The 27,102-nt window shown below is 42.8% G+C and overlaps 1 protein-coding gene across 1 annotated transcript in view; it reads left to right on the top strand.

Annotated features, from left to right (window-relative positions):
• KSR1 (kinase suppressor of ras 1) overlaps positions 1–27,102 on the top strand; it is a 143,616-nt gene that overhangs the window by 99,019 nt on the left and 17,495 nt on the right. The window contains exons 6-17 of the mRNA XM_063297300.1: positions 9,031–9,091; positions 10,561–10,644; positions 12,261–12,322; positions 12,472–12,578; positions 12,962–13,130; positions 14,721–14,762; positions 16,032–16,086; positions 19,072–19,123; positions 20,324–20,706; positions 23,537–23,633; positions 24,288–24,421; positions 26,711–26,842. Coding sequence (XP_063153370.1) covers positions 9,031–9,091; positions 10,561–10,644; positions 12,261–12,322; positions 12,472–12,578; positions 12,962–13,130; positions 14,721–14,762; positions 16,032–16,086; positions 19,072–19,123; positions 20,324–20,706; positions 23,537–23,633; positions 24,288–24,421; positions 26,711–26,842 — 1,378 coding nt within the window. The remainder of the gene's footprint in view (positions 1–9,030; positions 9,092–10,560; positions 10,645–12,260; positions 12,323–12,471; positions 12,579–12,961; positions 13,131–14,720; positions 14,763–16,031; positions 16,087–19,071; positions 19,124–20,323; positions 20,707–23,536; positions 23,634–24,287; positions 24,422–26,710; positions 26,843–27,102) is intronic.

Below are 27,102 nucleotides of genomic sequence, written 5' to 3' on the forward strand. Positions count from 1 at the left end.
TAGCTTTAAAGAAAAAAAAGAAATTAAGGGGAGGGGGGAAAGCTGATAAATTACTTCCCCAAAGTGTTTGAGCCAATGTATTCTGACTTCTCCCGTATTTTGAATGATTATCAAGATACACCCGAGTTTAAATTTGAGCCTCTCCAAGATGGTGTTGGGTTCTTTGTGGCGCAGTGCATTGTGGGAACCCGGCATGCTGTGTGAACCAGGCCATAATGCTAAATCGTAACATGGTTTATTTGCTTGGGCAACTATGAACATGGCAGTTGTGTTTTGTCAACCTGGGTTTTATTTGTATGAACCTAGCCAAGAAATTTGTGTATGAGGATGTGTGTATTAATAGTCAGAGAATAATTTAAAGATACACATACACACTTTGTTTCTAACAGTCAAATGCCCAGGGGTCTGACTAGGTCAGAAACTTGTTTTTCTTCAGTGTGAGGGATCCATGGCTAGCTCAGATGCTGTTGAAACACAGGTTCCACCATGCCTTATGCTGCCTATTTGGAGTTGGGGTCTTTCAAACTCCGGAGGGCTACTAATTCTACCCTGTACTTTTTTTTAAAGGGCTGAAGGGGGTGTGTACATCTAGTGTCACAGTGAAATCAACAGGAGTAGAACTATTTTTTGCTTTGTAATTATACTTCTCTTTTTTACAAACCTTGGGGAAGGTCTAGAGCAGTGTTTCTCACCCTCGGCAACTTTAAGATGTATGGACTTCAACTCCCAGAATTCCCCACCCAGCCATGGGTAGGAGGAATTCTGGGAGTTGAAGCCCACACATCTTAAAGTTGTCGAGGTTGAAAAACACTGATCTAGAGCAAGTGTATCCAAACTATGAAGTCTCTATGAAGTTTGGCCCAACAATTTTGCACTGAAATTTAATGCACCTGTTTTGTCCTTTGGGGGCAGATTGGAATATTGATGGTCCTTCTGTTAAATTTTGGCAGTTGCCTTCCCATGTCTTAAAGCAACTTATCCCAACTTGGCACCCTCCAGATATGTGGACCTGGGACTCCCAGAGTTCCCCAACTAGCATAGCCATTGCTGAGAATTCTGGGAATTGAAGTCCACTCATTTGGACAAACAGACCTGCCACTTTATAGGCTCTTTATACCAGTCTTTCTCATCCTGATGTCCCCCAGTGTGTTGGATTAGAACACCCCTCATCCCCAGCTCTCCTGGGAAAACAATGGGACCGATGGGTGGTTTAAACCCTTTTGTCAGAGAAGTAACGCCATTCAAGAAGGCTGAGGACTGAGCTAAGTGTAGGTGACAGAGGAAATTCTAGTGGCTTATAAGTTTGAAAATGACTCATTTCGTGGCCTTGGGGCTGAAATATGCTGTGTGGTTGGACTGGGGCTTTTTTCTCTGTCGCTTTCTTGCCTGGCCTGTAATGGCTGTTGAGGAGGGGGGTGCTTGAAATGAGCTACAGGAACTTTCTCCTTTGCTGAACCTCTTCCACCTAGAACCATCAGGGGGGCAGCTCCATATCCCCCCCCTCCATTCTTCACCTCAAATCTTACAGTAGGAAAACAAAAGCAAATTGGGTACACCAAAGAAATGGAGTGACTGCACTCACAGAATCGTAGCAGGGTCCCTTAGAGAGCATCTAGGCTGAACTCCTCCTGAAGGCAGCCTGTGCATTGAATGACCCAGTTACAATAGTCCTACCAGATGATCGTCTACTCAGGCTTGGCTAAAACTGGGGATGAGCAGAGGCATTCTTTTGTAACCGTTCCCCCCCTAAGGCTTCTCGTTCAGGCTGATCAAAGGGAATTTGTTTTCAGAACGTATTTTCAAGAGGAAGAGAATTTCAGATCACTCTCATGGATAGAGTGAGGAAATTTTGCACTTTGCTTAGTGCAGTGGGTGGCCAAGAGGGGTGTGTGTGTACTTGTGTTGTCTACAGTGATCCTTAGCAATTCCTCTTTATAAATACAGTGGGCATTTTTGAAAGGCTACCGGAGTCCAATCCTAAATACCTAATCAGCTGCCAAACAGCTGTTGGTTTTAGGAAGTTTCTCCTAAGATTCTGTTTCCTGGAATTAAGGGTTCTGTTCTGCCTGCTGTAGCAGTGGGGGATATTCACTCCATTTCCTGCCTGACAATTCTTCAGGTAGACTTGCTTCTGACACTCAACTCAAGTTTTTCAGTAGAAGAGAGTATCTGTAGCTCAGGGTTGAACTGTGGAGTTCTTGGTGCTGTTCTCTGAGCTCGGTTGTTTGCTTGCAGACGTTTCATGACCCAATTCGGTAATATCATCACTGCAAGTGAGTCACTCACACTGATGATGTTACTTAGTTGGGTCATGAAACGTCTGCAAGCAAACAACCAAGCTTAGAGAAGCACCAAGAACTCCACAACTCAAGTTTTTAAAGAATTTGAGAACAGAGGGATCAAAGGGAAGGAGAGGAGAGAGAAGAGAGTCTGAATGCCACATCCTAGCTTGAGTTGTGCTTACAATTAAAGTTTCCTCAACTTCTGATAACTTAATGGAAACATTCATTCAGTCTTCTTAGCAAGAATGTGGATGTGGTTTGTTACTGCCTTTTTCCAAGGTTTTTTTTTAAAAAAAATTTCAGTCCAGCACACATTTCTGGGGTTTCTGGAGGTTGTCTCCTTTGCAGGTACTAACTAGCTTTGACCTTGCTTAACTCTTCAAAATCAAGAAAGGTCAGCTTGGTATTGTTACCTGTTGTCTCAGAATATTAGATTATATCAAAATGGGGTTGGGTAGTTTATCATTCAGTATATTCAGATAATAGGCCCAACTAAGGTTTGGCCACTGCCTTGAGTTTCATTTTTGCATGCTCCCTCTTCCATCTTCTCTGATTCTCTTTCTGCCTCCCTTTGGAATTCCCTAATATCTGAATCCAAACCAGTCATGGATTGCTTCCAACTGAACTGGAACTGGGAACTGTGTTTGAACTGGAGGATCTGTAGACTGGTACATATTGTGAGGAGGGAAGGAGTCCATAAGTCTAGAGCAGCGTTTCTCAACCTTGGCAACTTTAAGCTGTGTGGACTTCAACTCCCAGAGTTCCCTAGCCAGCCAGGGTAGAGAAACACTGGTCTAGAGCCTGCTCATTGTGTCTGAGCTGTGATTTGGCTGTTTCATCTAGACTAAGCTACTGAGTTGGACTATCTAGCTAGGTTAACATAACACAATAATATATGGCCCTCCAGATTTTACCAAACTACATCTCCCAGCATTCCTCAGTATTCACCATGCTGGGACGGATTAAGGCCAACTAATGCCCTGAGCACAGCTCAACAGTGGTGCCCCTCAACTGAAGCACAACATTCACACCACCAGACAGAAAGTAATGCAATATCTGATGACACCTTCAAACCAAATTTTTAAACTATAGTCATTCAACATACCAAAGAAAACATTTTTTTTAAAGTCAAACATGGCAGATAAGGACAACTACAAAAATAAATTGACAAAGTTGAGTATGGCAGGGAAAGAGTTAAAGGCATGATAGCTAGGATAAAAAACTCTCTGGTGTCCTCCTTCCCTTGTCGCCCTAAGGGCAGTCTTGCCTTGCTTAATGGTTAATCCAGGGCTGTGGCTGAAGCTTCTGCAAACTGTGGTTCAGCAGCATCTGCAAGGCCACGTATGTAGGCTAAGCTATAATGCAGCTTGTTTGCTTATGGTTTAGCATGCTGTCTGAAGCGGCTATTGTAATTTGTAAACCATGGTTTATGGTTTAGCATATTGCGTGAACCCATTATGGTTGATTTAATAAACAGTGGTTAAACCATAGTTAGTATATCCTTACCAGCCTCCTTAGGGATCCTCGATGAAGAGGAGGAACATCCATTTGAAAACAGAAGCCTTCCCAAAATTTCAGGTTGAGGGCATTGCATGTATCTTCATGAGGACTAGCTTGTTGTTTTTTGTGCCAGTGTCCTCTGTTGCATTCTTTTAGCTAAGATTAGGGTTTGACTTGACTTATTGAGAGTTCAAATTAATGACCTTGCCCCCATCCCTGTTTAATCTTATGATGCTCATGTAAAAATTGCAAGCGTCAAGAGAATGTCCTGGCTAGACCAGGGTCCATGGTAAGCTGGTCCCTAATTTTGTTGTCAAATGAGTATAGGCTGAGCCTTCAGGTTTTGAATTTCCTAATGCAGGAATATGCAGTACATATATATCTGAAAGCATAATTTGTGTGGCTTTTGCCACCTAAGGGCTAGATTGCCCTGCTCCTAGTCATATAAATATAAATAAGGGTAATTTCAAATACAACTGTGGTTGTGAGTTTATGATTTCACGGTTCAGAGTTTTGAATGCTTCATAGAGAGATTGAGGTTTGGGTTCATGGTGTTTTGACAGTTGTGTCTGATGGGGATATTGCTGTAGGAGACGCTGTTTGTGTGGCTGAGCAATGAAGTGATTATATAAAGGAAGGAGAGATGAAAAAAAGAATTCAAACGCTTGACAGTCCAGATGCAAAGCTGGTGTCTTGCAAAGCATCCAGGATCTGCTCCAATTTATGAGACCTTTCCCCAGCCTTTACCCCCTAATCCAGGGTTTCTCAGCCAGGTTCCATGGTACCCTCGGGTTCCAAGAGAGGTCACTAGGGGTTCCCTGGGAGATCACAATTTATTTTAAAAATTATTTCAAATTCAGGCAACTTCACATTAAAGAGGTAAGTTTCGTTCTTTATTTTCAGTTTCAGAACACTGAATGCATAGACACAGGCCTACCCATGAAACAAATACAATAATTTTGTAATCTCCTGCCTATATTTGAGTCTGAATATGCAGGGGTTCCCCGAGGCCTGAAAAATATTTCTACCAGGCTCAGAAGGTTGAGAAGGCTGCTCTAATTGCACTGAAGTACAGTTGTCATCCTGCTAGCCGACAATTGTAGGAGTCCACCAGGTTGGGAAACCGGCAGTTTTATTGTCACAAAGCATCCGGTTGTACACAGATGTGAGAAGTCTCCCCAAATGGACTTTTCTGTCTGCAGCAGCCATACCAGCAGGCAGGAGGCACTGCAGAGCTGCTCTGCTTGGAACATTAGAAAAAATAAAAATGCTGTGAAAAATACCCATAGCACTTCCTGCTAGGGCTCCTGGTTGAGACTGTTGCACGCTGATGTATGCTTGTGTCACTTCTCTGCACGCATTTCTCCTATATACAAATATTGGAGTCCAGCTGAAGAACAATGGCTGGCTACTTAGCTAAAACGATATCCCAAGATATGCAAACAGGTGCTCAGTGGAACTATACTCAAACAAAAAGTCCACAGATTCCATTTCTGGAAAATAGTTGCTGATCTATTGTAAGTTGAGTTGGACTGACCTATTACAGGAGATATTGGTACAGGTAGTCTTTGCTTAACAACCCTACTTGGGACTGGAATTTCTGTTGCTCAGGGAAACATCACATGACCGCACCGCTTAGCAACGGCAGTTCCGGTAGTCCCAGTTGCGGTTGTTAAGTGAATCACCCTGGGTGTTAAGTGAACCATGTGGTCATTAAACGAATCACGCAGTTCCCCAATGATTTTGCTTGCCAGAAACCAGCTGGGAAGGTGGAAAATCAATCAATCAATCAATTAATTAATTCAATTTATATAGCCACCCATCTCAGACCAGTGACTCTGGGCAGCTAACAATAATAAAAGCAATCAAACAATTAAAACAATACAGAAAATATAAATACGGCTAAGAGATCTTAAAAACCATTGGTGTCAGCACAACCATGAAACGGGGCCCTTCGCACACTCAGAGCCCCAGGCCCGGGCACAAAGCCAGGTCTTCAAGGCCTTCCGAAAAGCCAAAAGGATCGGGGTCATCCTAGTCTCAGGAGGGAGGATGTTGCAGAGGGCAGGCACCATGGCAGAAAAGGCACATCTCCTGGTCCCCACCAGCCGACATTCCTTGGCTGACGGGACCTGGAGCATGCCCATCCTGCTGTATTACATCCTGGTACCGAATGCAGCTGCCTGGGTTGTAAATAGTGTCGGCTACTCAGCACATATAACGCCACTGATTCAGGAGCTGTATCGGTTGCCTGTGTGTTTCCGGGTGCAGTTCAAGGTGCTGGTTGTCACCTTTAAAGTCTTTCATGGCTTGGCACTGGGTTACCTTAGGGACCATCTTTTCCCAGTTGTTTCTACCCATCCTATCCGGTCCAGGGATTGGTTCTGCAGGCATCACTGAAGCAATCAGGAGCATCCCCTAGATATCATCTAATCCCACCTTCTGCTTCAAGTAGTACCTGTTACAGATGGTTGCCCAGCCTCTGTTTAAATTTGACCAATGAAGGAAAATCTACCATTTGCCACAGTGATGTTTTCTTCCGTTGAGCAAGTTTGACGTTCATTTCTACCCACTTTTGTGTGGTAAAGGATGATGTCAGGCCCAGCCCAAGAACAACAAAGAATCAGTCCATTCAAACTCCATTTCTTTATTTGCTCACACCATATAGGCAAAATCTTGCCAGACTAAAGCTACTCTACCTAACCTAAAGGGAAATAACCTGGGAGAGCTCTAAGGCAAGGGTAGTCTGAACCTTTTCGTTTTCCCACCATTGCCTCCCAGACTGTGCCTCCTCTTAGCTCTTCCACCTCCTTGGAATGTGCTCCCTCCTTCCTGAGAACCAATGGCACTGCTGAAATCCATCACATTGATTCAGGCTGTAATTCTGTAGATGCTCACCTGGAAGTTACCCCTGTTGAACCCAGGAGGATTTCCTTAAGGACTTAGCCACATTTTTACATGCTGGGTATATACAGAATGTTTGTGCATGTGTGTGGGTGGGTGCCTTATATAAGTCTTATCACCGAATCTCTGGCAGTCCTTCCCTTGAGATCTCACATGAGTAACACCAAGATCTCATGATATTTCGGCTGTTTTTTAAAATGTAATTACTACGTTAGGGTAAATGTAATCATTTCATGGTTAGGGATTCTAGACACTGTATTGTAGGCATCTGCATACCTGTGGATTCTGCATAGTTTCTTAGTCCATATGGATACCAAACCCTGCACCAAACTGGAGATAAATCTAAAGAGCTTTCCAAAACTTTGCAATCCATCATATAACATTGCAAACTCCAAACATTTTCTTCCACAAGGAAGCCTTTTATTATTCCACTCGCAGACTTCCGGTGAATTCTCCTGCCTCAGCTTGGTTGTGCTGGCTATGAAATGAAAAGGGAGACCTGCAAAAAAGTCAGATTGGAAAGTAGAAGGGTTGGGTCTGAAAGTTGACTGTAGCCAGAGGGGAAGCAAAACCTGGAGGCCCTGGATAGTATATTTACTTCCTCAGAAGAAAAGTGATTGTGTTATTTTATTTTATTTTATTTACCTCTAGTTGCTTCTGCTTGTGGAAGGGCTTGCTTGTTATTTTAACAATTGCATGGACTGATGGAAAATGAGCTAGCTACTCTTGCATTCCCAACAACTGACTGGAAATGCTGGCATTCCCCTCCACCACTGTTGGGAATTTGTTTTTAAAAAAAGTAATTTAGAAGTATTGCTTAAGAGGCATTGAGAAATGAGAATTTGATGCCACCTAGAGTTGGGAAGGGGGAAAAAACCTGCTAGAAGCTTTAGATCAGTGATTCTCAACCTCAGCAACTGTAAGCTGTGTGGACTTCAACTCCCAGAATTCCCCAGCCAGCCATGCTGTGGCATCCTGTGTTGGGACGCCATATTGCAGAATTCCCCACCCAGCATGGTGTTGACCATGCTTACTGAGAATTCTAGGAGCTGATGTGTTAGGACTCCAAATCCCAGAATTCCAGAGCCCATGAGTATTGGCTATCTCTACCTAGAATTCTAGGAGTTGATATCTTCAAACTCCAATCCCCAAAATTCCACATCTAGTAAAGGTCTGGGGCATGCTGACTGAGAACTCTGAGACTTCAAGCCCCAAGACTTCTATTTTGGACCTTTCTGATGTTTTGTTTTGCCCCAAAAAGATTTGGAAATCTGAAATTATGAATAACATGTTGCACCCCTTATTTCTGTCTTCCAATCCCTGGTGACTTAGGTGTCCATGAGAGAAATGATCCCCTTTTTGCTTTAGACCAGCCTCCTGCTGGCTTACATCTAGCTGTTGGAAGTTGACATTTTTTAGAATATCCTTTTAATATTTGTTCACACAAGGGAATATGGAGCACCTTGACCAGTGTTTCTCAACCTTGGCAACTTTAAAATGCATGGACTTCAACTCCCAGAATTCCATAGCCAGCCTGCTGACTGAAGAATTCTGGGAGTTGAAGTCCACACTCTTAAAATGGCCAAGGTTGAGAAACACTGGCCTTGACTGTTCCTTCAAGATGAAGATTTTTGTTGCCTTCCCACTGGGATTATATTTACGCACCTAAATCTGCATCTAATAATTGCCTGTTGGAGTGGAGATGGACGGTTTAGGGACACGCCAACCTGAACAGCTGATTTCTGGAATGAGAACTGCAGGGACAGCACGGTCTTGAATATATACCCTGCATACGAACTGGGCAACTAGTCCAGCATTCAGATTTCTTTTAAGATCATATTCATTGTTCACTTTTATTGCTGCAAACGGTGCCCAGCAAGGTATATTTTCCCCCCATGGAATTGACTGGAGGAGTGGTTCAGGTTTTCTGCCAAGAGCATTCCTACCAGCATCCCTTTTGCAGCTGTAGAAAACTTCCCTTGTTTGTATTTTTTGGAATATGAGGGAGGTTAAGGACAAAAGGGTGCTATTAAACCTTGCAGAGGCTTAAGGCACCCACTTCACCACTTAAAACCTCCAGCTCCCTCTGCCCCAGAGGATCCTATCCCCATCCTCTTCTGGAGTGCAGCTCTTGATGTGCTGTGCAAAGCTAGGTGTGAGCCTCAGGCTGATAAAAACTGCTTTCTCAGTTGATTCACATACAGTACCAGAAGGTCCAAGTGAACCCTCAAAAGTTGCCTCATTTGTTTCAATCTCAATGGCCATCTGACCTGCAGGCCATTTGACAAATCAACATCATTTAAGGCAACTAATATGTCGACTTTTTAAAATCTGATTTTCCTAGATTTCCCCCAGGGATCTCCACAAACGGTACGAAGAGATATCGGTCTGTCTGTAACACACAGGTAAGTAAGTCAGGAGGTTGAACATGCAAGTCCGACCAGCCTCTGTGAAAGGCTGATTTGGCTGTCCTGCAAGCCCTTGGCTGACCTGGGTGGGGCTGGAATAATTTCCCTAGTTCACTTACTGTTGCATGAGGTGGGGAGAGGAGAAATGGTTGAAGTGTTAAGAGCACCCTTAGAGCCCCCCTACCTGGACAAGCATCACCATCTTACAGACAGGCTGCAAATTGCTTTTTCAGCCTTCCTGTGCCTTTGGCTATGATTTTCATCAAGCCTAGCTAAAGACATCTAGAGGACACTAGTTCTCTAAGCTGGAGGGGAGGAAGCAGGGTTAGGCAACCCAGATATATGCTATATTTCAAAACGTATCTGCCCAAGTTTGTATGGGGAATTGTCTGGAACTAAGTATCCAGATTCAGGGACTTTGAACTAGTTGCAAAGGATTCTGGTCTGGTTGTGGTGGTGTTGTTTTTCCCCCCAATTTGGATTTAGTGGCACTTATACTGGGGGTACTTTCAGATAGAAGACTCTACCCATGCTAAGGCGTTTCACAGATACTCTTTCCTTGTTTAATGGATCTTTTTTGTTAAGCTTCTCTCTGTAGCAACAACCCAAGAGCAGTGGTGAAGAAAACTTGCCAGGGTTGCCAATGGAGGAATTTTCATTGAGAACCTCTATAACAGTGTTTCTCAACCTTAGCAACTTGAAGATGTATGGACTTCAACTTCTGGAATTCTGGGAGATCCATACACCTTCAAGCTGCCAAGGTTGAGAAACAGTGCTCTATAATAATCTGTGAAATAAGGCAGGGTGATGCTAAGATAAAATCTCATCTAGAAGACCTGCTTATTGGGAATGATCAGGTATTTTGTGACAGTTTCAGATACGGTTGTCCTCTGTTGGGAATCCTCCCATCCTTCACCACTTCTGTTGTTTTCTTTCTAAGGAAAGGGAGTGGGGTGGGGACTGGATAATAGCTTTGGTTGGTTAGTTTGGCATTAAAAATCCTACCTGAAAGCACCCAGTATAAGAATATGAAGATCCATCCCTGAAAACCTTGCAGGATTATAGAGGACCCTGGGTGGCTTGTTCAGTTTGCATGCAAAGATGGTTACATCAGAAGCAGGATACATGCCCAAACTTAACTACTGTACAACATTTGGTTCTTGATCAGTGAACACTCTAATACAGTGTTTCTCAGCCTTGGGAACTTTAAGATGTCTGGACTGGCTGGGGAATTCTTGGAGTTGAAGTCCGCACATCTTGAAGTTCCCAAGGTTCTCTGGTATCTGCAAGACTACTTTAAAATATTAGGTCTTCTGCTGGGAAGTTATGGAGCCAAAGCATCCCCCAGAGAATTTAGCCACATAACATTTTGACATGTAGCTTGATTATATACCTTTCGCCAATGGTATTGTTTTCCTTAATACAATTTCTTCTTTTATACCTGTGTTCTGTTTCATCTCATTCAGGTTTTCTACAAAATCATGGCTCTCTCAGGTGTGCCAAGTGTGTCAAAAAAGCATGATGTTTGGAGTAAAATGTAAACACTGCAGGTAAGCAAATGATAATGGCATTCCCCTTTTGGTTATATTCTATAAAAATATAGCAAGCAAATAGAGAACACTAGTAGGGATTTGCCTGAGGAGTTCAACAAAAAGAAAATGACTAAAGAACTTGCATATTCTGAAGTATTGCACGCTCAGCTATAGAGCAGAAAAGGTCATCCCCTGAATAGCTGCTGATTGCAAGGGCTGTGGTGTAAAAGCTGCTGATTGCCCAGTGTGAGTGATTAAATGACTCCTTCCTGCTGAGTAAGCAGAGATCGTAAGAGGAATATAAGGCAACCAGGTTCCAAAGATCACTCACTTGTTGAGTGAGCAAGTGAATGGGAGTTTTTGGGGGAAATCCCAAACAAATTTTCCTTCTTAAGTCAAGAGTTTATATTTTGCTAAGTGAGAACCTGGGAGGAGAATAAGAAATAAAAGCCTTTTTATTGAAAATGCCCTGAATAGAAAAAGTGAAGATGGACTGGGATCTGTAATTGTAACCAACAATGTTTATGGCATGTTTGTCTTTCTGCCTGAAAACAATCAAAAGCGAATGAATCACTGAATGACTGCAGTGATCTCTCAGTTCAAAGAAAAAAGTCTCTGCTATAGAAAATGGCTGTGAAGCAACTTAAAGGAAATGGTCAAACAGGGAATAAGATCACTGGATGAGAATAGCAACCAGAAGCAAGGGATGCAGAAAATAGTCGGTGCTGCTGTGGAACTCAGAAAAGTCTCTGAGCATTCCAGGGAAGAAAAAGAGACACAGCAAAATGGGAATATAGGACAGTTGATTCCTAAAGGGCAGAGAGGGTGCAATTGTGCCCTACAAGAGGTCAAAGAGAAGAGTCATTATAGTTGTGATATTGTGAGGAATTGAAACAAAGATATACTGACTGGACCCACTGGCTCATGAAGTGTGGTATCTGCAAGAAGTAAGAACCCATGTATATGCAGATACATTCAAAATGTCTCAAGTCCGCTGACAAGTGATCCCCACCTGTGGAGATAAAGGATACTGCAAAGAACAGTTACGACTGTATCACCGTGGCCTTTGGAAAACTTAGAAGTGCAAGACGGCACTCTCAACCATCCTTCCAGTCCAGGGGAAAAAGGAATATTGCATCAACAATTGGCCATACAACAGTTGTCAATATGCAACTATAATCTGGATTCTCTAGATCAGTGTTTCTCAACCTTGGTGACTTTAGGATGTGTGGACTTCAACTCCCAGAATTCCCCAGCCAGCATGAGGTTGGCTGAGGTTGAGAAGCACTGAGTTAGGTTATGATGCTATGTTTTCCCTGGCTTAAAAAAAATCCAGCGTGATGTGATAGTCAGGATACTGGCTTAGGGCCATAACATTCTGATTTCCATTTCCATTGGGTGAGCTTTGATCAATGCTGATTGGGGTTAATGGGAATTGCAGTCCAACACAGCTGGAGGGCAATGGGGTAGACACCCACAAAGCTTCCTAGCCAAGCTCTGTGGCTGAAATTTGATCTTTTCAGTCCTAACCTGACACTCTGATCACTTCCTCCTGGGAAAAGCAGTGAGACCATTCTGTGGCCTATCCATAATTTATCTTAGCCTCTGCCTAATGTGTCTTTTCCCTTTTGCAGATTAAAATGTCACAACAAATGCACCAAAGAGGCCCCACCCTGTAGAATATCTTTCTTACCCAGTAAGTGCCTCTTTTTCTTGTTCTTTTTTCTAACTTTCCTTCCTCTTCCCAAATTACTTGCTGGTCTTGTCCAGTGTTACTCTTGTAGCTTAAAGGAAGGCTAAGCAAAAGGCTGTCTTCTTCATCTTCTCTTCTCTCTGCTTCAATAGTACCACGATTAAGGAGGACAGAGAGCGTCCCTTCCGATATCAACAATCCGGTGGACCGGCCTTCCGAACCACAGTTTGGGACTCTCCCAAAAGCCCAAGCAAAAAAGGTATTGAGTTTTACAAAGAGCATGTGCAGAGCCATGCTGGGTCAGGCCCAAGTTAGAACCATCTGCAGCTGGGTTCCCATCTTCAACTGGGTTCGCGATCTAGTGAAATCTGTGCTGCTGAAACCCAGGAACTAGATGCCAGATTTTAGCAGCATTGTAATCTATAGGGACAGCAATCTTGGGATTAAAAAGGCTGCAAGTGGCTGGTGAGTTGCCCATCCTGGCTTAAGGGGTTGGCCAGACATAGCCAGTTCTGGCTTGATCTCAGAGTCTTCAAAGCAAAGCTTTCTGGCTAAAGGAGGGAAGCCAAGAATGAGGCTTCCTCCCATCTCCGCAAAAGCTGCTTATTTCCAAGAATCCTGTGTCACTTTGACCTCTCGCAGGACCACCCGACAGCAATCAATCACCTCGATTCAAGCAGCAATCCATCTTCCACCACCTCTTCCACGCCGTCTTCTCCAGCCCCCTTCCAGTCTTCCAATCCCCCCAGCGCAACGCCTCCCCCCAACCCGTCTCCCATGGGTCAACGAGACAGTCGGTTCAACTTCCCAGGTAAGTTATTTTCAGAAGAGCAAAAACCCAGGTTTGCCAAAGGCCTTCTGGGTAGCCTGTCCAGCCGAAGAAGAAATAAAAATAAAAATTCAGCCCAGTAAAGTTAAGATGAAACCTGTTTGTCTTGATGTACTTTTTCTTTTGCCATGGCATCTTATTTTGATTTATTTTTGTCAGTAACAAAAGTTGTCCAGGTGATGTTCACATAAAAACAATAAAGTTGCCCAACCTATGTTCTTCTTGATAGTAGGAATGATCCACCTCTAGATCATTTGTTCCAGAAGTGCCTAGAACAGTTAACACAAAAACAACTTGAGGGTTGTGATATTTACAGGTAGTCCTCGCTTAACGACCACAATTGGGGCCTGAATTTTCATCACTAAGCAAAGTGGTCTTTAAGCGAATCCGACCCGATTTTACAACCTTTTTGCAGCAGTCATTAAGTGAATCACCATAGACATTAAATGAGCCACATGGTCGTTAAGCAAATCATGCAGTTCGCCATTGATTTTGCTTGCCAGAAGCCAGCCAGGAAGGTCAAAAATGGCAATTACATGACTATGGGACACTGCAATGGTTATAAATGCAAACCAGTTGCCAAGTGCCCAAATTGTGATCATGTGAGCACAGGGACACTGCGATGGTCGTAAGTGTAAGGACTGGTCGTAAGTCTGAACCGTCACTAAACGAATGTTGTTAGGTGAGGATTACCTGTACTGTCTGTAATTTAAAAACCTGCCACACCTACTTCTTTGTGTCTGCTGACATTCTGGTGTTGGGTCCCTAGCAGACCACTCTGAAATCAAGTCTGTTCTGCTCCCCACCCCCCGACAAAAGTTGTGCACTTCCAAAATATTCTTAGGCTGAAACTTTTGCGGAATAAAACAGTGTTCATATATTCCTGGCAGGTATCTGTTCATCAAACCTTCTGCTGTAATACATTTCTTTGCCCGTACATTCTATGGGAGTGTGTGTTTGCTAAAACAGACTAATCTTGCTCCCTCTCTGGAAAAAGCGAACACTGTACACAAGTACTGTATGCATTTCTTTAAAAAAAAAAAACCTCTCATGGCCCTCTCTGTCAACTTAAAATCCATCTCACCGTAAAAGTATGCTTATTGAAAGTGTAAATTCAAGATAATGATTGTTGGCATGTCCCTTCATTCAGTTAAGAGGCTAAGGAAATGTTTTGGATGTTTAGTGGATGTTGCTGAATAGACTGGCAGGAAAGGAGGGGAAAAGGAACTTGGTTGTAACTGAGGCAATACAATCCAGGTCTGTTTCTCCACTAGAGAAGGCATTATTTTTCTGCTGAATCTAAAAAGAAATAAAGCATTTTCCAACCTGACTGCATGTTTCTCTAATTGCCTGCACTCAGAAGCATTCTCACTGGTTGCTTGCTTACAATTTACTAACTCTGAACTGGGATTAATTTACCGCATATACAGTATATATATATGTATATATACGCACACAATAATCACCTCACTTGCTAACTTCTGTGATCTTTTATTTTGTCTTTTTCTGTTTCTGTTTCTGTTTCTGTTTCTTCTCTTTCTTTTTCTGCCTAAACAAAACCAAAATAAACAGCTGCTCACTACATTCAGCATAGACAACAGTTTATCTTCCCAGGTAAGTTTATCTTCTAACGTGGCTGCTCAAGCATCACTTTGTCCTCCCCAAACTCCCTTCTTGTAAACACAGAGAAAAGGAGAGGACTTTCCTTCTGCATGTTGCACTCAAACTGCACTCTTGCTTACTGGGAACGCATGGTTCATTTTTCTTGTTACATTGTGTTGTTTAAATTCTTGTTATTTTATAATATCAGAAGTTTTATAGCTGTGCATTATTGCAACATAATAAGGTATGATCCTTGTTTGTCCTTTCTCTGCACAAATCAATTCAATATATTCCCCCCTTTTATAAACAATACAGGTAGTCCTCACTTAACAACCACAATTGGGACTGGAATTTTGATTGTTTAGCGAAGCGGTCATTAAACGAATCTGATCTTATTTTATGACCTTTTTGCGGCAGTCATTAACCGAATCACCACGGGCATTAAGCGAACCGCATGGTTGTTAAATGAATCACTTGGTTCTCCATTGATTTTGCTTGCCAGAAGCCAGCCAGGAAGGTTGTAAATGGCAGTCACATGAGAATGGGATGCTGCGATGGTCATAAATGCAAACTAGTTGCCAAGCTCCCAAATCATGATCATGTGACCAGGGGACACTGTGACGGTCGTGTGAGGACCAGTCAGAAGTTGGTTTTTCTAGCACCGTCATAAGTCCTAACCATCACTAAACAAATGGTTGTTAAGTGAGAACTACCTGCATACATAAAAGTAGTGCTAATGCCAGGATCAGTTGCATCCTCAGGGAGGGGTCAGAAAGACAAGATGGCAGATGTGGTGTCATAAAGCAAGCCCCATACCTTTTGTACAGGCAGGGTTTGCATCACAACGACACCACCATCTTGCCTTTTTTGACCCTTCCCTTCTCCCTCTGTGGATGCTACTGATCAGGATTGGCCGTCTTTCAGACTGAAAACCATAGTTTTGATGCAGTAGTGGAAATCCCATTTTGGAAGGCTCCTACATGTAAAAACAAATTAATAAATCCAGCATTGCTTGTAGAAAGGTAGCATATCAGGGAGAGTGATCACAGCCTAGTTTTCTACTTGCAGATAGGAATTTATAGATGGTGTGTGATCCCCCAACTTAAAGTAGTCCAGCCTCAGGCCAGCTTTACCCTGTGGCTTTGCTGGGTATACATTTTGTCTTTTAGTTCTGTGCAGCTAGATATTTCTTCGATGAATGTTACGGCAGTTACTAAAAACCGTGAGAACTTGAGAATTGTAAACATCAGTCTTTTTTCCACCTATTCCCCTTTCTTGTAGAAATTCCCGGTACTCCACAAACAACACAGCCTCCTGAAACTACGGAAAATACTAAGTAAGTTTGTTTTTGTTTCCAGCGTTTCCCTTTACTCTTTAATCATCAGTTCTGCAGCAAACATTTGAAAGCAATTGCCAAGCACCCTGAGAAAACAGACGCCGCTTTTGCAGGAGAAGGAAATGTCTGAAAAGCTGCAAGGCGAATTGTAGCCCGGTGTTAGTGTTGTTCTGTTGCTGAAATCTGGGCTTCCATAAGCTTGGGGAAGTATGATGCAGAAGCCCCCCACTCCACAGTGCTGTTAAATAAGGTTTAAACAGGTTTACTAGCTGGGAATAAAAGTTTTTCCTTTGGGAGGAGGGGATTTCAGGAGTTTCTACACAGGATGCTAGGGCCATTTATGGACCAGCCTCTTGCTTCGCTTCTCCCACAGCACTTTCAGTGCTGAACCACTGAGCCAATTTGCTTCCAGCAGAACTACAGCTCAGTCCAAATGTGAAGTTGTGAGGCTGATGCTCCATGGAGTTTGGCAGTTCAGGTAGTCCTCGACTTACTATCCCAATTGGGACCGGAATTTCCACCGTAAGTTGTTGAGGTCGTAAGTAGAGTCACCACGTGACCACACCTGATTTTACGACCTCTATTACAGCAGTCATTAAGCAAATCCAGCTGCTTCAGTGGGCATTTTTTTCCACAAAAGGCAAAAAACGTTGCAAAATGTGATCACGTGACTGTGGGATGCTGCGGCCAGTCGTAAATGCGAGCTGGTTGCCAAGCACCCAAAATGCGATCGTGTGATTGGGGGGGGGCGGTGTGTGCAACATTTTGCGATACTTGGAAGTGTTTTACAGACCCATTGTCGTGAGTGAGGATGGCGAGCAGGGGGCTCCCATCCAGGCTGTAAAGCGCATGCGTAGTACTGAGGAATTAGGTGGCCATTCAAAGAGACACAGATCGGGCCCGCCTTAGCCTTTGGGGTTTATCTGTCTGGGTTTTCCCACGCTTCTTCAGTTTGTTAGGATTCTCTGTTATGTAGCAGTAATAAAACACTAGAGACCTACTCCTTGTCTCAGCGTGGTTCCTGGCTGTTAGGACACCCATTCTGAGGCCATCGTAACTTTGGATCATCGTTAAACGAACGGTCATAAGTCGAGGACTATCTGTAGGTTGTTTTCTGGTTTGTGGGAGCCCCCACTAATTCTTGCTTCCCAGTTCCTTGGTCTTCCCCTGCAGGGCATGAACAAGGAAGCAAGGATCCCACAGACTTCAATGTGGAGTTTTAATGCAAGAATTGGGAGGAAGGTACAGAACTTTGGAAATCATGATAGGAACCACCAGCCCTCTCTCTGTTAGTGATTTTGTTAAGGCAGAGACTCTTTGAGGATTTTGAATCTCTTTTCAGGCTTTTAGGAACCTGGCCTACTGCAACAAGGTTGTGTTATACATCCCATGGGGTTGTGTTATACATTACATCTTATTCCACCTTTCCTTTAATGCCCTTCCCTGCATGTGGTCCTCACAACTGTCAGACGTTCTTCTATGCAGCCTAGACTGGAAGCAGTTAATCCCAGAAAGGAGAATTGGAGAGCTTTGATGACTAGTAAGCTTCATCCTTGTTACTGCGGATGCATTTACAAGCTTCTATAAAAATGGAACCCATTTTTCATCCAGTGCAGTCTCAATGCAGCTGTGCATGGCCATGCGCAATAGGGAAAAAAGTCTGAGAGTCTTACAGCACAGCGTGTGATGACTGTTACTCAGTCTACCATTAAGTTCGATTCATACATGATTTTAGTAGAAATCCCTTTAATGGAAAGTAGCACACAGAACAATGAAAAAGTTGCGAATGAAAGTTCCCGCGTTTTCCCCAAGTTAAACGACCCAATGAGTACAAGCCCCCTCCCTCTCTCAGGCATGCAGCCTCCCCTCTTCATGCCAGTCAGCTCAACTCCACGCAGATGTCTCCAACGGTTTGGTAGCTTGACCTTGGATACCAGAGATAGTCCAAACAAGATGTTTTCACACTCCTGGCATGTTCCCCCTCCCAACTCTACTGACCCTCAAGTCCCAACATGTGTTAACTCCATTCATGCATGCAATCAGATGTTCTGGGAACGTTTGATCAGGGAGCATGACACAGTGTCGACACGAGCTACACCAAGGGAACCATGTTCTTGTTATCGTGGTGTTGTGTTAACAAATCTCCATGGGGTTCTGATAGTAGATCACGTGTTCTTCGATGACCATGGTTTCTGCTTCCATGGGGGTCTTCAAGAATGTAATCCCCATGGATAATGAGGTTTAAGTGTAGTCATTAGCGCAGGGCCTCTCAACCAGGGTTCTGAATATAATAATTTTGTAACTTCTGGCCTATATTTGAGCCTGAATGTGCAGGGGTTCCCTGAGGCCTGAAAAACATTTCAAGGATTCCTCCAGGATCAAAACGTTGAGAAAGGCTGCATTAGAAGGAATGTTAAGGCCATGACACAAGAATTCCAGCTAGGACTGTCCTTTCAAATGAGTGGCCTATATATGCAGGCTGCAGTAGCAAAATTCTCTGTTTCTTCCCACTTTTTCAACACCGAGTTGAAGTTTGGCGTTTTTGTAAAGGCCAGTAACCTGCCTCTCTTAATTGTTTTATTAACCACTGTTCCTTTTATCAGTCTGAGAAATAACCCTTACTATCAGTCTGAGAAATAACCCTCACTATCAGTCTGAGAAATAACCCCCACAACAACAAAACTTTGAGATTGAGAAGTGGCCCTTTGCTAGATTACAACTTGAGTTTCATGGTTGAGTGGGGATTTGAATCCAGGTATGCCCAGTCCTGGTCCAGCACTGGAACCACTCCACTGAATTGTCTTCCCAGTTCCGAGTTTTCTTCTCCTATAACTTACCTCCTGCAGCATTTATTTGATAGTGATATCTAGAAGACATGCATCTGTAACGTGAATCTGAATGGTGTTGACCGCATGTACTTTCAAAGAACAGTAATGATCTTGCAGTATCAGTTCACTAATTCTCTTTTCTTTTTCTTCTCTCCAGCAGTGCTGAGGTACCCCTAGAGACTGATGGGGTTGAAGAACAGGACACAGAGGTAAATTCCCACTTGCTAGCAGTTGCATGTAAAATAATATTAACAGCGCTTGCCACTTTAGCGAATGACATTAGCAAACAAAGGGAGGGGGTCACTACCTTGCTAAGTGTCATCACTCCCTCCATGGCCTGTGTCCCAGAACCCAGTTTTGCTATTTGTGAAGTCAAAATGGCACTGTTCACGTCCAACAGACAGGTTGCAGCAGCTGTAGCAGCTGAGAGGAGTTGTTGAATACTGAGAATAGCCACAGAAAATGGAAGGTTTGAGGGAGGAGGAGGAATGGAGTACCTTAGAAGTAGGCATGGCTATCTAGCTTCTCAGAATAGCCGCATTCCACGCAGTGGCATTCTGTCACAGGCGTTTTGCCCTCTTGTGTTGAAAATCATGCCCTTTCTAAACTCGGGGCAATCTGGAGCTTTTACATCATGCTGTCATGACCCACACATTCTTCCTCCTCTGCCAATTTCCTTCAATCCCTTCTAAAGGCAGTTAAGCTAATTTCAACAGCCACTGCTTTTGATACTGTAGTGCATTCTATAAAATAAATGATGAGTTATAGTATTAGCAGGGTGGTGGAGAAATCTTTCCTTTTTATCTGCTTTTTCCACTCTGTCTTACACACCTTTAGCATGGTTCTCCTTCCTTCCTGCACCATAAACTGAAAACTCACCCCTGCTCTGCAATCTTTTGGATTGCCCCTTTCCATTATTAGGGTAGTTGCCCAACATGCCCACATTCCATATGTTGGGAGTACAGTCCCCAAAATTCTGGAAGATGGAATCCCAGCATGTTTGGGAGACATGCAGCTGGAGAAGACTATGTTATATGGTATCTGTTATGTCACATTATAATGTTCTGAATAGGAAGAGCAGCTCAACTATGAAATGAATGTCCTAAGATGGTGGGCCTTCCTTTGCTGGAAGGCAGAAGTTGATGATCCATCGGTTGGGCATGTTGTAATTTGGATTCTTGATTGAGTAAAGGTTGGCCCCTGCCAGTTCTCATGTTATGATTATAGCTTGTTTGGTGAATATGTAGGTAACCATGAAAGCTGGACATAAGAAGTCCTGGATGAGATAGGATAGAGGATGGCCCTGATAGATACTGTTGCATGGTTGGTTCTGTTTGATGTGGTAGGGTTCCAAGTACTGGAACTGGCATGTTCATCAGCACTGCCATTGTTCCCCTTTTCTTCCCAAGCACGTGGAAGACCAAGAGCAGAACAAGGTGGAAGCAGAGGACGATGAAGATGAGATTGATGACCTGCCAACCCGGCGATCTCGGTGGCGGGGGATGATCTCACGCAAGGCTAGCCAAACCAGTGTCTACTTGCAGGAATGGGACATTCCCTTTGAGCAGATTGAACTGGGTGACCCTATTGGCCAAGGACGGTGGGGAAAGGTGTACCGGGGGAGATGGCATGGAGAGGTGGCCATCCGTTTATTGGAGATAGATGGGAACAACCAGGATCATCTGAAGCTCTTCAAGAAAGAAGTGATGAACTACCGGCAAACCAGGCATGAGAATGTGGTGCTTTTTATGGGTGCATGCATGAACCCCCCTCATCTAGCAATCATTACCAGGTAAGGTTCATAATCTCGGTAGATCTTAGCCCATTTGTTTGTTTCAATCTGTAAGGCTGCCCATCTCCTTGTCATCCCTTTATTGGAGGTAGATAAGGGTGGCCAGCAACAATTACAAAATATAACCGAACAACAGCATAACAGAAATACATGATCAACAGCCAGGATAAAACTATAAACTCCTCCTCTTTTGGGGGAGATGGGCGGTGATGAAATTTGATAAACAAACAAACAAGCGTCAGGGTAACCATCTCAGACTCTGCCATACTTCTGATCCCCGTGCTCTTTTTTGAAATACTCTTAGTAAGTTCAACAGCATTAAGTTGCACTTTAAGATACGATGGGTGGCCGCCTCTTTGATACATTCTCTTGGGCCTTGTCTTATACTACTGAAGTAATTTTGGTTGAAGGATAGTGTTACAACATTTTAAATAAGTCCAATTTTAGTAGCTGTTGGGAAAATTAAAAGTGGCAGTTTATTGCTTTAACAGACAAATGCCCTATTTGATGTCAAAACCTCACATGTTCTGTGCCCAGAAATTAGATCTTTGGAATAGAAGCTGGCAGCATTTTGAAGTCCTGGTGGCCTTCTCCATGATTGCTTGAAATTTTGTGAGATACCAGATTTTAGCAGTCTCTCCCCAAAATCTCATATGAGGTTTCACAAAATTCGAGTCGACCCATGTGGGGTATTGTTCGAAACAATCAGACTGTGATCCTGGCAATCACGTGAGGGTTTTTTTTTAAATTCAAAGAATATTGTGATGGGGCAGTGATAGCCTTGATCCCTGTTGTCAACCAGTGATTTGGATCCTTGTGTTTGTGGTAAGGTCTCTAAGAAAATTCTTGGTAAAAAAAGGAGTTTATCTTATTAAGGCTGTATCCAATGCTTTTTCTATTCTCAAATCCATACCATTAAGTCCCTGAGTACTCTAAATGCGGAATCTATAGGAAGAACTCAATTTCTTGTTGGAGATTAACTGTAGTCTTGAGTAATTTACTACAGAGAATCTGAATGATCTGCTAATTGTAATGCAGGATGGAAAGGGTTCCATGTGGCTGTAGAAAAATAAGTAGGTTGAACTTGAAAAACTGCTGTTTTCCTCCCCAAATGGAGCTTTAAGACTAAAAGCCATTGGCATCATCAAGCAAACTGAGATCACATTCTCAAAGAAAAAACAAATCAAATGAAAAAAGCCTATACCGCAGAATTATAGTCCCTCTCTTCATCTTCCATTTCCTTTTTAAACCTATCTACGGCTACTTTTTATTTGCACCAATCTTAACACTAAACTGGGTTCATACATTGTCCTATTAAACCATGGTTTGTTTACCTATGAGTGGTTGAATAAGCTGTAATTGCCAGGGTTCCCACATCCTGTCCTAATTACACCATGGTGATGGTATACAAGCTACAGTAGGTGGAACCACGCAACGCTAAAGCCCAAACCAAGTAAAATGCATTATGCTTTAGTGCATTGTATGAATTCAGCTGAACTGTGGTTAGCTTTCATCAGACTTGCATGTATTTTGGGTTGAAGTTAAAGATGGGTCACTGGCAGTGACAGTCAAAGTGCAAACATTTTCTATAGTGACCTTCAAAAAAGAGGAGGAAGGAGTTTCATTTCCTAGCCATCATTTGACAAAATTGTTATCTCTGCCCTATATTCAACTGTGCTGACTTTTGGGGAGCCATTATAGTTGTGTTAATTTCTGTGATATATGATACTTCCCTTTGGCAGTATCTAACTCTGAGTGGCTGAATGTGCTCATGCAGAGAGCTTGTAATATCTTTTGCAAACTCAAATTTTTTTTTCTGATTTTTAAAAAAGGGAAAATAATTTTGTTGCAGTTTTTAAAAAGGAAATACAAAGAAAACAATATACTAAAATCAAATCAGATCAAAAGAAAAACAGTAATGTACACATGCCCAACAACTTAGTTAGTTATAAAATTATAATAACCAAACAAACAAAAAAATAAACCAATAGAAAGAAGGTAAAAAATGTACATACTAAATTGATATAAATCACCTAAATATGTCAGATATTTATTTAATCATTCAGTAACAATATATCAAATTACACATAAAAATGTATCTGTGCTTGCAAAATATTATGCAATCTATGCTAAAGGGAATACTGTTGTGTTATTACTTTGGGTTAATGCTAATGGAATTTCTAGGGTTTTTAAAAAAAAAAAGAAGTGTCGCAACAGGGCCAGTGTTGAATACTTACTGTAAGCCAACTGGAGATTTCTTTTTAGACCTGTATATTTTTAAGGTATAATTTTACTTCCTTAGTGGGTGTTGTAATAGCCTGCAATTTACTTTCACTATAATCTGCTCTGAAATCTTGCTAAAATGTAGTGTTTTGAGACTATCATCTATGACTTGTTCCCTTAACTGGGCAGACTTAAACCAGTGTTCTGTTTCTGGGGCAAGCTGGGTTTTCATGGTGAACATGGCTAGTTTTTACAACAGGATGGAGGTACTGTATATTGGAATTGTATGAAGTAGGCTGTGCAGAGGTCCAGAAGGGAAGGGGAAAAGTCATTCAGAACTTGTGTGGGCACAAAAGTATAATCTATCAGCATCTCCTTAACCCAAGCATCTTCTCCTGAGATTGTGTTCCAGCTGCAGATGGCAGCCAGCAGACCCCAGGACAAGATGGACCTTCTTTAAGGAGGTGCTGATCCTCCCCCGCCTCCAACACCTCTCCAACCCATCTTTGAATCCAGATCACCATATCGCCCTAACATGTAGTGATTCTGCAGTAGATTTCAACTGTTGCTTAGTTTTCCTTGTAACGTATTTGTCTGTGTTCCTTAGTTTTTGCAAAGGAAGGACGCTTCACTCAGTAGTCAGGGATCCCAAAACACCTCTGGATATCAACAAGACCAGGCAGATAGCTCAGGAGATCATTAAGGTAAGGAGGAGCTTACAGAGGGATATGTGTTGAATGTCCTCTGACTAAGGCAGCTGCTGTTCTCAAGCTTCATTCTGGTGGAGGAGAGCAATTTCACTGAACTGAACTGCAGTTGCAAAAGGATCTCTGGATTTTACTTAGGCACTTTAAATTTTTATTATTTTTCCCTCTCTTCCTCCTTCCACACAGTGTTTATTTAAGGCTACTTTCTCTTCCCCTGAGCAGAACCATAACCTTGGTCCAAGCAACAGGACCTATTCCTTGGCATCAAACCTAGATATCTATTCATGATTCTTGGCTGTGGTGAGGTCTGAAAACAGCAGGAATCACAGGCTGTGCTGCTGCTGAGGACCTTTAAAGCAGACAACCCTTGAATCATTGTTTGGGTGTTCCCACACTGTGCTAGACTATGTCACTTAACCATGGTTTAGTAAACCACAATATCTGAACTCTCACACAGAGCCATTAACTGTGGCTTACAGTGGTTAACTTCACACAGTTTGCTAACAACCCACCTATGTAACATGAATCCGGCAATTGAATGGATTTTGAATGAACAGAACATAGAAACAAGATCAGAACAATTATATATTTTTTTCGGTTTAACATTCCTTCTCCTGTGCAAACGTGTGTGTGACTTTTTTTCCCCCCTAGGGCATGGGGTACCTTCATGCAAAAGGGATTGTGCATAAAGATCTCAAATCCAAGAACATTTTCTATGAAAATGGAAAAGTTGTGATCACTGACTTTGGCCTGTTTGGAATTTCCGGGGTGGTTCAAGAAGGAAGGTAGGCCTCTCATGGTTGCAGTTTTGGTTAGTTTTTCTTTGCTGCCAGGTTCAAGATCTGTGCCACTTGCGGTGGAATGCAGAGTCCATCCAGTAAGAGTATTTCTCCTGAGTTCATAGGATCTGTACTCTTATTTTAATGTTTCTTGCAAACCGCCCAGAGTCATTTGGAACTGAGCAGTCTCTAAATCAGTGCTTCTCAATCTCAGCAACTTTAAAATGTGTGGACTTCAACTCCCAGAATTCCCCAGCCAGTATACCTATATTAATATGATTGGATACTTAACTATTTGCATTTGGTATCTTCTTTGTTTCGGGTTCATTAAAAAAGAAAAGAAACTGATACTGATCTTCAGTGTCTCAAACCATTCATGATTACGAAGCTGTTTCATCCTGTATGGACTTGACCTGGCTTTTCCAAGCGGGTTTGCAGATTCAGGTCTTGACACCCATAGATGAGATTACCTGGAGGAAATAACAATGGGGATCTTCTCAGTGAGAGGCTGTCTGTAATGATGACATTTCCATTGAGTAGAAATTCCCCAACGCTTCTTTTATTCAGATGGATTTAAATCCCAGCTTTGCTGCTTTCAAATTTACGGTCTGATCTTATGTTGGAAATTTTCACACTGATAGGACAAATTCTTGTCCTTACTGTTTTTAACAGTCTGTTTTATTATTTTTTTGTCTGTTATTACTGGAAAGCCACTTTATTCCAACAGAAATAAAATGCTGATTAACTTGTGTGGCATGCAACGAGTCACGTATTTTAAATTCTCTATGAGGTGCAGCTAATTTTTGAGCTTTTAGTCAGCCTTATTTTTGACTCTTCACCTGATTGCCACAGCCATGCAGGAATTCTAGTAAGCCAGTGAGCCACATTTTTCCCAGCCTGTTTGGTTTCCAGGCCGGCTACTGAGAAAGAACAAGCTACGCTTGCTCTTTATCACCCTTTTCGGTTAAAACCAGGCTACTGCATTTTAAGGCTCATAATTTGCACAAAATAAGGGCTGCCTTAAGTGCCCCTGATCCAAAACAAAGATTGTTGGCTCCTGTTCTGAACCCTCGCATTGAATTCAATGAGATCCATGCCCTTCAGTTATAGATCCAAGTAAAAATGTGTTAAGTTTTAGTCAAAGTGCTTATGCTTGAGTGGAACATGCCTGGTTTTCCTTGCAGGGCTAAAACTCACTATGAGAATTAGTTGTTTAAGACTTGGAGTTCAAGCAGAGTGCCATATTTCAGGAATGGAAGTGGTAGAGGCTACACAGGGTAAATGTTTATGACCTAGGACCTTGGCAAGCAAACATATGACTGGTGAGAATATTGTCCATTGCTGGACAATAAGTCACAATAAGTCATTGCTTGCTTCCACACTACAGGTGGCCTGGCCATCTGCTCCTTCCCTCAATAGACTTCCCTTTCTGTGCCATCAACACTTGATGGCTGGTCTGCCAATGGAGTGGATATTTTTTGTTTCTGGTTGATCAGTGACTGCAAAGGATTAAAAAAATCTATGGCGACAAGGTCTGAGTCAGTGCTGCTATGGAGGGGCTTAAGAAAGCCTTATCTACCCCCTCCCCATTCGTACCCCTTTTTCACTACAAGGCAAGGGAGACGGGCATTTCCACAGAGGTCCTCTAGGACATCATCTCATTCACATGATAGCAAGGGAAAAGGTTAACAAGAGGGCGATAGCTTGCCCCCAAAGATGACTGGGTAGCTAAACCATGCCTCCCTAGTTAGTTAAGTGGGTCATTTGCATGGGTGAGAAAGAGTGTTCAATAGGTCTGCTCCTCCTCCAATTGTTTCAAACTAAACATTCAACCTGCACTCAAAGTATCAGCGTTACCACTGGGTTGTGGCAGTTACATCAACCTGCAGACATCCCTTTTTTGTCCCTACAGAAAAGTAATTCTTGGTACATGGAGCCAAGGGTAGTAACACCCAAGGTGTGCCAGCCTTAGAAGGGGGAAGGAAGGCCAGTAAGCCATGGAGCATGGCAGATGGTAGGCATGATGCAGATCTGGACAGACTTGCAGGACCTGCTTTGTTCCTCGTTAGGAACAGTACGCCAACAAATCAAAGTTCTGGAGCTAAAGAGAATTTTTTTTTAATTCCAGAAATACGCAGAAATCCATATGGTTTAAGATAGTAGAGAATCATTTTGTTGGTGGAGTGATTACATGCTTGGGAACCAGGGTCTTTGATGATTTGGTTCAAGTCCACCTGAATTCTGCCAGCTCTAACTGCGGCTGGCCCATTCTAATCTCCTCCTTTCTGATATCAGGCGTGAAAATGAACTGAAGCTGCCCCATGATTGGCTGTGCTACCTGGCTCCTGAGATAGTGCGCGAGATGGCTCCTGGGAAAGATGAAGACAAGCTGCCCTTCTCCACAGCTGCAGATGTCTATGCTTTTGGGTAAGAATGAGAAAAAGTCATAGCAGATGCTTCTTCTCAAGGTCAGCAAAGATATCCTCCCTTTTTGGAAAAACCAGGGTGGGGCCATCTGGCAACAGCTACGCAGGCCTGGAAGTGGTTAGTATCTAGATGGGAGACAATCTGAAAACCCCATATAGGTCACTTGGAACTTGGCTAGAGAATATTGGAAGAGGAACCCAATCAATGCCTTTAGTATGCACTAGAAGTACATACTGTGTTATACACGATCATAAATTGCA

This window comes from Candoia aspera, chromosome 1 (assembly GCF_035149785.1).
Source record: "Candoia aspera isolate rCanAsp1 chromosome 1, rCanAsp1.hap2, whole genome shotgun sequence".
NCBI classification, from domain to species: Eukaryota; Metazoa; Chordata; class Lepidosauria; order Squamata; family Boidae; genus Candoia; species Candoia aspera.